Source organism: Uranotaenia lowii, chromosome 1, assembly GCF_029784155.1.
Source record: "Uranotaenia lowii strain MFRU-FL chromosome 1, ASM2978415v1, whole genome shotgun sequence".
In the NCBI taxonomy this organism is placed as follows: domain Eukaryota; kingdom Metazoa; phylum Arthropoda; class Insecta; order Diptera; family Culicidae; genus Uranotaenia; species Uranotaenia lowii.
The window spans coordinates 131,192,518-131,206,490 of NC_073691.1; the positions used below are offsets into that span (position 1 = coordinate 131,192,518).

General features: G+C 38.1%; 2 protein-coding genes across 2 annotated transcripts in view; both read right to left on the bottom strand.

Moving 5' to 3' along the window:
- Nucleotides 1-779: 779 nt before the first annotated feature.
- On the bottom strand, nucleotides 780-5,721 carry LOC129737933 (uncharacterized). The gene is made up of 2 exons (XM_055729102.1): nucleotides 4,479-5,721; nucleotides 780-4,198 (listed from the first exon to the last, which is right to left on the bottom strand). The coding sequence occupies exons 1-2, from the start codon at nucleotides 5,719-5,721 to the stop codon at nucleotides 780-782; spliced, it is 4,662 nt and encodes a 1,553-aa protein (XP_055585077.1).
- A 2,741-nt stretch (nucleotides 5,722-8,462) lies between these two features.
- Nucleotides 8,463-13,973, bottom strand: part of LOC129740039 (uncharacterized) — a 38,516-nt gene continuing 33,005 nt past the window's right edge. The window contains exon 3 of the mRNA XM_055731621.1: nucleotides 8,463-9,301. Within this exon, the coding sequence (XP_055587596.1) occupies nucleotides 8,674-9,301 (628 nt within the window). The 3' untranslated portion in view covers nucleotides 8,463-8,673. The remainder of the gene's footprint in view (nucleotides 9,302-13,973) is intronic.

Genomic DNA, 13,973 nt, shown 5'->3' on the forward strand with positions numbered 1-13,973 from the left:
AATAAAGTGAGAACAGTCTTGTGGGTGTTACCTTTTTTCCAAAAACAATCGATTGTGTTTCATTAAGCTTGATTAAACGGTGTTCCATAGGCGTCTCTCAGAACACCGATTTGCGAAGAACCAGTAAATTGAGTTAAATACTGATAAAAATCGAAAAAATTTACGATTATGTTACCATCGATGACGAGTGGAACCAGCGAGGGGCTAATGACAGTAGGTGGAACAGGTGGCAAAAGTGACACGTTGTCACGGGCTACCCAAGCTCCATCCGGCGTCGGAACTGTGAAAAATCCTCTTCTAAGTATGCAGGTCACTGGCCTAACCTTGGACGATTTCACCCATAACGCCCTGCTGCTTCCAGCGGCTCCGCCTCTTCCGCCACCACCTGCGGTATCCCCGGGGTCATTTCCTCCACTACACGATATCAACCAAGAACCGGGAAAAAAAGGTATGTCCCTTACTTGTTTTAACGCTTTTCATACGACCATATATCGTTAATTTAATTTGATTGATATTAAGGTAACCTTCAATTTTCATGTAACTGTTCCATTCAAGGAAATATAATCTATTATATGTATATTATACATAAAATTGCGTTGGCAAAACATTATTGACTCAAAAACATAAGTGCGTACCTATGATAATTTTACCATGGTAAACATTCTTGTTGTTTTTTTTTTTTTTTTTTTTGTTTTTGATAGGAGTTTAACCCATTTAGGTCATTCTTCCTCGATGAAAATGGTGTTTAACCCATTAGGGTCATTGGGGTGGTTTTTAGTTCAGACTTTATGCAAAAGTTTGGCTTTCCGAAGGAAAGCCAGAACCTTGGTCTCTTCTTCCGGGCAGTTACTTAAAATTTCCCTTAGGCTTGTTGCAAGACGGCAGGTCTGTCTGATAAGATGGTATTGAGGACATGTAACCAAGATGTGTTTGATGGTGATTTCTGTGTCGCAGCATGGGCAGATTGGAGGGTGGCTTTTAGTTAAAAGATGTTCGTGTGTGAGGCGAGTGTGGCCGATACGGAGGCGGGTAAGAGCCCTTCTTTCATTTTGGGTCGGTCTGTCTGTCCATTTGACCGTGGAGTTTTTTATTTCACGCAACTTTGCATGGAGATTGGAGTTCCATTCGATGTCCCAGGATTCTTGTAGAGATCTTCTTATGAAGTTGAGGGCATCTTGTTGAGGAATGGCTATCGGCGGGGGATCCGAAAGCGTGGCTGCAGCTGCAAGTCGATCGGCGGCTTCGTTACCGGGGATTCCGGCATGCCCCGGTACCCAGCAAAGGGTGATTTGCTTTTGGAGAGCTATTTTGGTGATGGTTGGTAGCCAAGGGTGTTTAATGTTGCCGTGTGACAAGGCGGAGAGCACACTGGCCGAATCGCTGAAGATGACAGTTTTTGGATCGTATGTTTCAGCTGCTTTTAGTATTGCGAACGCCTCGGAGCTGAAGACCGAACATTGCGATGGGATAGGTAGGCTTAGATTGTTGTTACCATTGTATACGCCGCTCCCGACTCGGCCGTTGTTGGTTTTGGAACCATCTGTGTATGCGTGAGGGAGGTGGCCAAATTTATGTTCCACCAGCTGTCTAAAGTGGGCTTGAATGATTGTTGGGGGATCATTTTTTTTAATAACTCGCATCAGGCTTAAATTTACTGTGGGAGTTTTATCGTTCCAGAAACTAATACGAGGTTCTGGTCTGGGGCAGATCGGTGGGATTTCGTTGCCCGTCAGGTTGGAGAGGAGGGTGTTCGTTCTAGCAACCATTTGGTATTCGCTGGAGCCCCCATTTGAGAGCCAACGCACGGCTTTTGATGATAGAAGTTTAGCGATTGTGCATTGGAATGGGGTTTGGCCGCTCTCAGCCATCAGTGAACTGATTGGGCTGGTGCAGAAAGCGGAGCCAATGATTCGTATGCAGCTATTGTACAGAGGTTCCAATTTGTTGATGATTTCTGAACTAGCTCGGCTGAGTAGGCCCAGCCCGTGTAGGATTGAAGGAAGAAACCAACCGTGGAGGAAGCGAAAGAGGGAGTCTCTGTGGGCCTGGCTGGTTTTGTTGGCTAGGATTTGAAGGATGGATAACTTAGCTTTGGCATTCTTTCGAATCTGGTTCAGATGAAGATTGAAGTTTAGTCGGTCATCCATCCAAATACCAAGTAGGCGGGTGGAGCGGGTCAGTGGTATTATTTGGTTGTTGATGGTGAGGTCGGGCAATTTCTTGAGTTTTCTTCGATTTGGACCGATATGTAGGAGGCAGGATTTACTGGGTGAGAACTGGAAGCCCACAGTGGGTGCCCAGTTTGCTATTTCGGTCAAGGCTTCTTGGAGTCTTTTCCTGGTAGTCTTGGGAAAGGCTGATGTTGATATGAGCAGAATGTCGTCTGCGTAGACCAGTGCTTGTATGTTTGGCGGGATTTTTTGGAAGATGGAGTTGATTGCGATGAGGAATAGGGTGGGGGCTATCACTGATCCTTGAGGGACCCCTCCGTGGACTGTTATTTTTTCGGAGCGTGTGCCGTTTACGAGGACTTGGATGCTGCGGTCTGATAGAAAGTCGGTTATGTAGTGCATTATCCTTCCTACTATTCCCCATTCGTTCAGTTGATTTATGATAGCGACTCTGTCGACACGGTCGAATGCTTTAGACAGGTCGAGCGAGGCACACTCTGTATGGTAGTTCCTTTGGGAGGGTGAATCAAGAAGCATTTCTAATTCTTGAAAATAGTCGTCGGTGGATCGACCACTACGAAAGGCATATTGGCGATGTCCTTCGAGAATGGCGTGGAGTCGTCGGTTTACCATTCGTTCCATTATCTTGCCAGTGCAGGCCAGCAAAGTAATGGGTCTGTAGCTATCCAGGAGGTGAGGATCTTGTTTAGGCTTTACTATAGGGATGACTAGACCCAGTTTCCAGCAGTTGGGGAAAGTGTCATTTATCCAGATTTTATTGAAGATATGGAGAAGCGTTGTTTTGCCGGTGAGTGATAGGTTTTTTAAAAAGGGGTAACCAATATCGTCGGGGCCGGCTGAGAGGCCCTTGACTTTCCTCAAAGCTGCCTCAAGTTCGTCGAAAGAGAAGTTGGTGTTATAGATCCTTTCGTTCAGGGATGGGTTTGTTGGCAAAGGTAGCATAGTGGTGTTTGAGGGAGATGATATGGATGCAAAGTGGGAGCAGAAGGAGTTGGCTAGGGTGGAAGGGTCGTTTATGTATTTCTGGTTCAGGAGAAGATGGAAGGGATTGCTTCGGTGTTCGCCGTTGAGTATTTTTATTTTGTTCCAGAGAACATTGGTTGGGGTGTTTGGATGAACCTCTTCTGTGAATTTCTGCCAGCTGTTGGCTTTGGCGGTGCGAACTACGGCTCTGGCTAGTGAACGGGCTGTCTTGAATTCTGAGAGTGCCTGTTGTTTTCTAGGATCATCATTTGGAATTCTTTTCAGGTATCGTAGTGCTTTTCGCCTTTTTTTAATGGCGGAACGGACTTCTGGACCCCACCAAGGGACTGCAGTCTTGCCGGGGACGCCGCTGGTCCTCGGGATGTTTTTAGTTCCTGCTTCCAAAAGTATTTTTGTGAAGGAGGGGATGCATAACGATGTTTCAAGGGCTAGGGATTTATCGACTTCAATTTGGTATCCTATCCAGTCTGCCTCGTCGTACTTCCAGCGAGGTCTGGTCGCGGATTTAGGTGTAGGGTGTTCGAGCTTAATCAAGATAGGGAAATGGTCACTGCCGAAGGTGTCGTCAAAAATTTGCCAACCAAACTTTGGTCCGAGCTCCCATGAGACCAGTGTGATGTCGATAGCGGACATATTGCCGGAGGCAGGGTCTATTCTGGTTGGTTGCAAGTTGTTTAAAATAGTCAAGTTTCGGCTTAAGGCTAGGTCTTCCAAAAAGGAGCCTTTATTGGTGGTGTGGGAACTGCCCCAGCAAGTGGAGTGGGCGTTTAGGTCACCCATGATGATGAAAGGGGGTGGAAGCTCGGATAAGAGATGCTCTATTTCACTTGTGAACTGATGGTAGGGCAGTTGTGGAGGAATGTAGAGGGATACGACGGTTATGTCTATCGGTGTGTGGACTCTGACACAGACTGCGTTTAAAGTGGTGTTGATGTTGAGGAGTTTGTATGGGGTGTTGATTTTTACGGCTAGACCGGCGCCTTGGCGTGATGATGGGTCGGATATCGTATGTAGATTGTATCCTTTTATGATGTTTTGAGGGATTTTGGAGTTCGTAAGTATGTCTTGGATGGCAAAAATAGTCGGTGAAGCATTTGAAAGGAGGATTTGAATATCAGGAAGTCTTTTTGTGAGGCCTCTAGTGTTCCACTGGATGGCAAAATTTTGAGATTTTTTTTGAGCGGGTCGGTTAGTCACGGTGGTATTGTAAGATTGGTTCTGCATTCTATTTAGTGTGCTTGACGATGTATCCATATTTGTTTGGGATAGGTTTAATTTAACGGTTATGGTTTTGTGACTTACCGAACTGCTTGGAGGGGTCTGGTGTTGTAGTTTTACCTGGCTGGGTGGTTTGCGAAGTGGATGGGAGAGCTTGATTTTTCTGACCGCGCGATCGTTTTTTCTTGGGTCGTTCCTTAGTTTGGCTTTTTATGGGGTCACCTCCGGTGGGGGAGTCTTCGGAGGATGTCTTCCAAAAGCGCTTGGGTGTGGAGATTGTGCTAACTGTGGAGCTGTTACTGGTCATGTCGGTGTCGCTGTCAGATTCCTCGTGTGATCCTGGATCCGGTTGATTTTGGTTTTTCACTTGGCTTGTGAGTTTCTCAATTTGGGTGGTGAGAAAGGCTACCAATTGTTTGAGTTCTGATATTTCCTTGTTCTTGTCGTTGATTGCGGAATTTAGGCTGGCTTGGTTGAGTCGCTGTTGGACTGATGTTGTTTGGTTTTGGCGGAGACGATATTCTTTAACAGCTTCGTTGTGTGAAATGCCCTTGTCGGTCCTGATTTTAATTATCTCCTGCTCGGCCTGGAAGGCAGGGCAAGATCGGCTGTTGCTGGGGTGGGAGCCTTGGCAATTTACGCAGTGGGGTGTTTTTTGGCAGTCTTTGTGGCTTTGCTTTTCTCCGCAGTTAAGGCAGGTGACATCATTCTTGCAGTGCTTTTTGGTGTGTCCAAGTATGCCACACTGCAAGCAAGTCATTGGTCGAGAGTAGTACGGACGGGTTTGAGCTTGAATGAAGCCGAATCGGATGTGGGTGGGAACTAGGGTTCCTTGGATGGTTAGGACAAAGGTGTTGGTGGGTTGAATTTTTCCGTCAATCTTTCTGGTAAATCGGTACACGTTGGTTACCCCTTGATTGGCAAGGTCTTTGGTTAATGCCTCGTCAGTAGCGCCAGCAACTTCCCGGCAAGTTACCACGCATTTGCAGCTGTTGAGTGTTGGGTGGAGCTCTACGGTGACGGGAGTTGAATCAATCAACTGTTTGACGGATAACAGTTTGTCAATTTGCTTTTGGGATCGTACTTTGAGCAGATAAGCTTGTCCTTGGTCGCACGGGTGTCCTCCTACGATTTGCCCGGCGGCGAGCTCGACGGTTTTTGAAATTATGAATGGGTAAGTCGGCAGTTTGCTGTTTGGGGCGGGTTTGAGCAGCAGGAACTTAATCGGTCCGTGTGCTCCGTTCGGATCCATCCATTCAGGGATTTGTCTTTGATTGGAGCTTGATGGGATTGGGGACTTTCCCCATGGCGGGGTATTTTCCCCCATGGCGGCGGCTGTGCACTTATTTTATGCACTCGGAAATTTCGAAGCTGGAGATATTTTTCCTAGCTTGACGGTGAAAAAGATTCACTACAAAAGGATGTCTGTGATACAGAAGATGGGCACTTAAAAACGCTTGTGCGGGAAACACGTCCGAACACGACACAGGATCGAGATAGACTCATTCTTGTTGTTTGTACTAATGAAGGATCATTAATCATCAAACCCGTGAGTAAACAAACAAATTTTGAGCTGCTTTCAAGTTTCATAACTTTGAGAATCTTTCCAGAGCATCGGGAAAACACATTAACATTGACCGGAATGTGTCGGAAGTGTGAATTTTAATGTTTTAAATTATGTTTTAATGCATGCATGCAAATAAACAAACATATCTACATAGTAATTTTAATATTTAAATCAAGCTCCTCGCGCATACTAATCTTTATCATAACACATACTAGTTTCATCATGAAACATATCAATTTTACTAGGCACGAAGTAAAACAATGCATCATTTCATTGACAATTTTACTAAAACGCAGTCGAATTTACTATGCCCAGCCAAATTGAGCACATGGCAAAATTATAGCTATGCGTAAGATAATATAAACAACAAAACACATTTGACTCAAAAATATGGTTGCCTGTTGTTCATTTAAACCACGGATTTAGTTGTTTTACTATGCTTTTTTTTGTGTGTATACAGTACTGCCCCTACTCGCATAACAGTCCCATATGAATTCTCGTAATTTTTCATCTAACCCGCATGTAACGGTATCATACAACAACTATTCCCATTATCTTCTTCCCAAGACACCAAAAAGATTCCCTTTATAGTTTTTGGATTATAAATGAACGATTAAACAAATCGTTTTTTCACTAAATGGAATCGTTTAGACACAAATAACGATACAATGAATGGGTCAATAAGTAAAAAAACGATTCATTTTTTTGCTTTTTTCTTTTCGTCCTGGAACGATTTGATCATAGACGATAGAGCATATCGTCACCTAACAATGATAAGATTCGAACCCAATTTGAGGTTTTGTTGATTATATTCAATTTCAGTATGATTTCCAGAAAAAATAAATAAAAAAAGGTTTATATTACATACATTCATTTTATTTTTGCTCTAAAATTTAAAAAAAAACAAACTTTCCGTGACCATCCGCGGATATTCGCAGGAACAGCTTCCGGATCTTCCAATACTGCAGCACCATATTCTGAGCGCTTTCGCCTGCTGCTGCAGCACTGCCGAGCCATTCTTAACGCTGCTGCTACATAGCGATTGGCCGCTGGTGATGCTGCTCCTCGCCTTGATAGTAATACTGCCTCCATAGAAAAAGAGTTTTTTCGCATTTTTCCTCCAGTCTATGAGCGAGAATAAAAAGAGAAGATTTAAGTTTCTCGCTATATACACAAAAAAAGGCATTTTACTTACTCTCATAGATCACTGTATCTTTCCTCATAGCCTCCGCCTTCCACTTTCAGCATTCCAGCTACGGAACTAGGCGATCTCTTTAATAATTTTTGCCCGAACTCAGCCGGGAGAAACTTTTTTTTCACAAAGTTTGGCCACGTGTGATGACGTGACAGCAGAGAAGTTGGTGCGTGTTGCTAAAATAATCTATTAATTCTTAAAGACCATTCATTGTATCTTTCCTTAATAATTCTTTATCATTTGATTGCGTTGCTAAATTTATCATTTTGTTCTTAGAATATTCATCGTATCTTTCGGGAATAATATTGTATACGTTCTAGCGTAACTATTAATGTGATCAGAATAGAATACGGCCCCGTCTTTCTAGGTTTATTCAAAGCCCTAGGAAAAAAATATAAGTTAGAATTTTCTCCGTATCATTTCGGAGCTTTAAAAAAGAATATCAAGGTGATTGTGTTAGACCAAGACGACAATTTCCGAGGATTTGATGAAGATCCAATAATAGACAACAAACTGGATACAATAGACGACAGTGAACAGGAAACAATGACGAATAATAAAAAGAGAAAGAATAAAAAATAATTATGATAACTCAAATTAAATTAATTTTTTTACTTTAAGGTCGGTTTCTGAAGACCCAAAAAACATAACCAAAATTTAAAAAAAAACTTCTGATAGCAGACATGTGGACATTTTATATGGTACAGTTTATAATCATCGGTTCAGTAGTTTTGATTTTATATCCTAAACAGTGATCCGAGTCTTTATGACCCTAACCGGCTGATTGTTATTTTTTTGCTGGGTAACTCTGCTAACCCTATAAAAAAAATCTAACAATGAGACATAGACGATAAACTGACAAAGTGTCGGACGACAACGCCGTATCCTTCAAATCGATCGAAGAACCAACTTTGAAGAAGACAAACGATAGCGTGCTTGATTCTCTGCTCTTAGGAACCAATTTGTTGAGCTGAATCATCAGTTCAAAGTTGAAAGCGCACGAACTACGAAAGCACACGAATAAAATTAAAATATATGCGTTATCGGTTTCCTGTGATTGTGGAACCTTTTCATAATTTGAACATTGAGGAAATACTTGTGTAAGCTGTTAGTATTAAAAGCTGAGTAATTTTGTTCATGGTAACCCCACTTGAGCCTACATGGGATGTGTATAAGAACATACTGGTGTTTGGAAAAGTGATCTATTTAGAAACTTAGATATTACAACTGATTAGTCTTATTTATCATTCTTTGAATAAATACTACTTGCACAATTTGAACAAAATTTTTCAAAAGCTTACTTTATTTGTAAAACATTTGTACGAAGTATTCGGGTGATTTCATTTCAACATCTAGAGTTAACCCTTTATTTGGTTTTACTTAGTTTGCAATCATTTAAACATTATACAATAAGTTTTTATAAACACCATTACATTATAATTTGGTACGTTGGTGGTATTACTAAAAGGAATGTAATGCAACTTTTGATTCACAATTCAATTCTCATCCGTCTCCAACTAAGTAGTTCTTCTTGTAGTTCTTGCATCACCGCGATAAATGGGCAATTCCTGCTGTCGTTTTCTTCGGATGCACCATCGTATCAGCAGAACAAGCAAAACTATAAGTGCTATAAACAATAATATTCCTAAAACTACTGCCGCAATACCGGCTTCGTTCAGCCAGATATCCGTAACATCCAGGTTGATGCTACGAACGTTTCTCGCTACATCGTGAGCACTGATGGTGACCTTCGGTTGGCAGCAGGAAGCCGTATAGCTTGCCTTCACTTCATCCCTGGAACCAGCTGTGAATGGAGATTTGTAAATGATTCCTAGGGGGCTGGACGAGATTCGCATCAGTCCGGTCTCGTAATCGCGAGCTGTGATGTCTACCGTCCAGAAGGCACCGGTGCAGGTTCCTGCCGTAGAGCGGCCTTCACAGCGACTCGAGTAGCTGTACCAAATCGATGGTTGGTAAGCATCCGAGAGGCCAGCCGAGTCCGTTACCGTAATCCAAGCTGCCTGCGTCACCCGGTCACCTCCTTCCGTTCTGAAAGTAACTTTGTCCCGGGCGCCTATCTCTGCGTTCGGGCCAATCGTCATTGTCACTGCTACGTTCACAGTCTGCTGTGGTTGAAGCAGGGCTCTGAAAGAGACAAACAAAAGAATATGTAAATTTTGAAGGTATTACGTACTTATTACTGCAATCAATTCAATCTTAAACTCTCTAACTTAAGGTTGCCAGAAATTTTTCAGCTCGTATCCGAGCCGGACAAATCCGGGAAATTTTATATAAAAACTTATATAAAATCTTAATCCATTGAAACGTATTTATTTATTAATGGCATGCTCTACTTGCTAGAGCATTCAAAAATTTCATCAAATGTTGTTGCTAAACAAATTCATTGGCTATGCAAAACAGTTTTTTTGGAATCTTTTTTTTCATCCTACAGATTTTTTGTACAACATCGAATATCTTTTCTAGGTGGTTGTGGTTTATTCAAATGAAATGTACTGCAAGAACTAAGGAATATTTAAAATCCAAAGTTTAATTTTTTTGAACTTTCAGTACTTCTCTTTTAGAATGAAAAATTTTGTTTTCCCATAAGAATTTCCATACAAAATTACAACTCTTTGCGCTAATTCAGGACTTAACGAATCGCTTCGAAAATTTTTATTGCCATTTGCAACAGTAAAATTGGTAGCTGTAAGAGGTGTAAAAATTTATAAATTAGAAATTTCCATACAAAGCTAGCAGTCTAGTGTACAAGATATTTTGGCCGTAGCGTATAGAAAGATTTTTCGATAAGTTACATGGGTGTGATATTACTAAGATCAGGGTGGCCACTCAATTTTAATTTTTGATTCCCCGCATTTTTTTCCCATTTTTCCGGCTTTGTCTCAAGAAATTCCTGATTATCAAATACAAAATAATGTCACAAAAGCTCTAGTTACCGGTTTTATATCTTAATATGTGATTTAATTATATTTATTTTGTTAAACCAATAAACCATAGCATATTTTGAAAGATTTGAATTTTTAAACATTTAACAAGAAAATATTTGAAAAAAGCCAAACCAAAATAAGAAAATCTGCAAAGTTTGGAACTTAACAGCCATTTCGGTAATTTATAATTTTTATAATATTCTTCGAGAAAACAAGTGATTTTCCATCTAAAACTTAAAGAATAGACGTATTTAAAAAAAAGTGGAAAGACTGTGTTCTATCGGGAATGCTGTAAATATTTAATATATGAATATCATAAAAAGGAGTATTGTAGTAAAATTAATTTTAATTTAATGACCTGTTGATTTATTATCAAGGCGTGAATTCAGTTCAATAACTGTTCTGAGTTTATTGTGTGAATTTAGATTAAAAATTAAGTGTGTTCTCTTTTATTTTCTCCGTGCATTTACAATGATACCAAAAACTGCATTTCTTTCGCCAATATTTCATCTAAAATATATTCTGAGGTTTTCATTTTATACCGGAAGTAGAAAACTTCTGTTGATTGTACAAATCATTCCTTCAGGCAACAAGAAACAATTTATGACTTTTTAGGACCAGAATTAGTAATTTTAATTCAAGAAACAAATTTCCGTCAATCATAGTTGCTTTTTCGGTCTTGTAAATGAGATTCGAATTCTGTTGTTTCAAAATTTTCTCATTGTGATGGTGCTTAGTTTGGTCAAGCCCAACAAAATATTCGTTAAAAAGTTCACTAAAGGTTCTATATGTGAAATTCTAACAAACATGAAAAAATTAGACCTAAAACTCGAAACTAGACTACACATTAGACTGCCCTAATTTGTATAAGAAATTTCAAGCTTGTGAAATGTAATGCGCTGCAGGCTTGAATTGATCCTTGGCCTAGCACAGCGGTCGGCAACCTTTTGAGACAGAAGAGCCAAAAATAGCAAATTAAGGAAATGTCTAAGTTTCAAAGAGCCGCAATTCATTTTATCCTTACTACATATAATGGTGATCGCTAAGATACATTGTATCCTGATGTTAACTCAGTTTTATTATCCTTTTTCATAAGGCCACAGATTTTCGTTGTTTGATTGGCAAACGGAAGCGATTTTCTTTCTTCTGAATCAATACATTTTCATAACAGCTTAGTAACGTTGAAATTTTGGCAATTTTGCATTGTGACCTGACAAAATTTATTATTTTAAAATTTGGTGCAGTTTTTTCCTAACACCTATTCCCAGATAAAAAATAAAACTTTCGATCTGTTCTGTTGAAATATTAAAAAGAAGCATTGAAAATTTTATATCATAAAAATGTATACTACAAGATGTAAATTAATTTTTAAAAAAACTATACGAGAGTTTGTCACTATTACTTTTTCTTCAAATTATACAGATAAGCCTTAGCTTTTTTGGTTTCGAACATCCGTTAAAATCCATTGAGGTTCATTTGTTTGTTATGCGCATAAAACTATCATTTTAAATAGATAAATATTTTCCGGGCCTTAAAATAAATAAACCAAAAAATTTAAAATTTAAATGCTCATTTTACGGATTAAGAAAAATTAGTCAAAATTTGACAAAATTTAACAATCGGTCGCGAGATGTGTTCTATAAAATGTGATTATAAAATTTCTTTTATCTAGTTCTCATTTCGATTTCTGGTAAAATTTAAAAAAAAGGTTTCAAAAATTATATATTTCAATAACGAAAATTTACATTTTCAATTCTGTTCAAAATCGTAACCCTTCCAAGTTGTTTCTTCTCCATATTAATGAAATCTTGAAAATAATGTCTAAACCTCTGAGTCTCAAATATATCATGGATTCAGATTGATCCTTCTGTCAAAGTTTCTATGAATTCTAATCACAAATTCATATTTTAAATTTTTATACAATTAGTTATTTTGAATTTAATCTATTTGATTTATTCAAACAGATATTTTATTTTGTTGAATGAATTCTCAGTTTTCACTTGCGAGCTTGTAATGTTAAACATTATAGTAGTTTGTTGGCGGTTCCCTGGCCGATAATGTTAACCAATTTTAATGATATAAGATTCGTTGTTTGAAAAATTTATTCTAATTTTTCAATATTTCAAAACAAAACAATTTAAAATATTTCAAACAGTCAAAAAAATATTTTTAAAATACTTTTAATTCTTGACAGATTTGCTATATTTCAGTGTATATTGGATTTTTGGAATCATCAAGAATAAATTCAACCGATGATGTAGAAATATGCTGGAGTCCAATGAAGGTTTTGATAGCTATCTCAGATCTTCCATAATAAAAATAAATCCTACATATTAATAGATATCTAACTTTGGCTTGCTTCGTTGTTTTTAATTTTTCAACGAACCGATTTTTTAAAATCAAAACCAAAACTCTGATAAAGACTTAGAAATCAAAATCAACTTTTAGAACAGTTATGACGTTTTAAAAATAATTGCAGAATTAGAAATTAGGTTTTGAAATAAAAAAAAGGATGTAAAAGTTGTTAGAAGATATATGTGTAAGTTTATGGAAGAAAATGCTTCTTTACCAAATAAAGTTTTTCCTTCGGATAAAAAACTAAAAATATACATATTATACATGAAATTCTAAAATTAGACCAGCACTCAGCTCTCGGTCTACAAAAATATTTTCTAACAAACTTGAAAATTTTGTTCACTCTCAATTCTGTTCCTCATGCTCAAAATTAAAACGAAAAACTAGATTTTTTTTCATGGATTTGAAAGGAACATTGAGAGATGGAATTCAATATTTGAAAAATTTAAAAACAAAATGTTATTAAAAAGAAAGGAATTTTAATGCACAAAACAACTATAAGGTATCAGTATTCAAAGCATTATTAAAATTATCATCTGATGTCCATATTTGATCAGAACGGTGGTAAAGCAATTTTTTTTTTAAAATGTTCAATTAAAAAAAAAAAAAACAAACTCAATTTCATAATCTCAAAAGTGAGGACTAAAATGAGGATTAAATCATAAAATCAAATTCAACGGAAAACTTCCCGTGCTAGCGAAGAAAAATTTCTCCAGGCTTCCAAATGCCATATCAAACTTTTATGAAGAACGTTAAATGATTTCTAAATCTCAACTTGGTTGCAAACTGACAAGATGCTGTTCATTTGTTCTATAGTAGTTTTTTGGTTTCTTTTTGAATCCTGGGAAATATTATCTGAACTGAAGGAACTCATGTTGCGTCCGTTTACTCTAGAAAATTTCGAGGGTTTTCAAAATTTTCACACATTGAGCTAAAGAGCCGCAGTTATACATCCAAAGAGCCGCAGGTTGCCTATGGCCTAGCACAGTGGTCGGCAACCTTTTGAGTCAGGAGAGCCAGAAATTTGAAATTTTCAAAATTCCACAGTTTGAAAGAGCCACATTAAAGATTTTTTCTTTTGTTTTTAACAAATAAAAAAACAAAATATATGAATGATCAATTAACTAAAAATTTAACTAAAAATTACTTTAAATTCATACAAAGTTCCTTCTATCTCTTGGATATTTTTTTAAAACTGTTTCTGATTACCATTAAGTACATGGATTATTTTCTGGATCGTCAACTTTTCTATCGTTGTTTGATTTTATATCAATTTCAAGTATGAGATTGAATTCAACTGAAATTAATATAGCCAAAAATTTTAATCATCAAAATCTTGCTCCTGATGACATAAAGCAAACGTGTCTTCAGAATTTTAGGCATCTGCTAAATTTAAAAATCTGATTTTATGTCACATGTGATTTTTCAGTATTGTTTGTCCAATTGAATGAAGAATGAAATTCAATACATTGCAGATTATTCATCAATGCTTGCTTAAAAATCTGTGGTTTAACCAG

What these genes read in the sequence shown, in the direction of transcription:
- LOC129737933 (XM_055729102.1), bottom strand. Translation starts at nt 5,721, where the DNA reads ATGGGGGAAAATACCCCGCCATGGGGAAAGTCCCCAATCCCATCAAGC. An exon ending in AGACCCCTCCAAGCAGTTCG is followed by an intron (nt 4,199 to 4,478) that starts GTAAGTCACAAA and finishes ACATCATAAAAG; the next exon opens with GATACAATCTACATACGATA.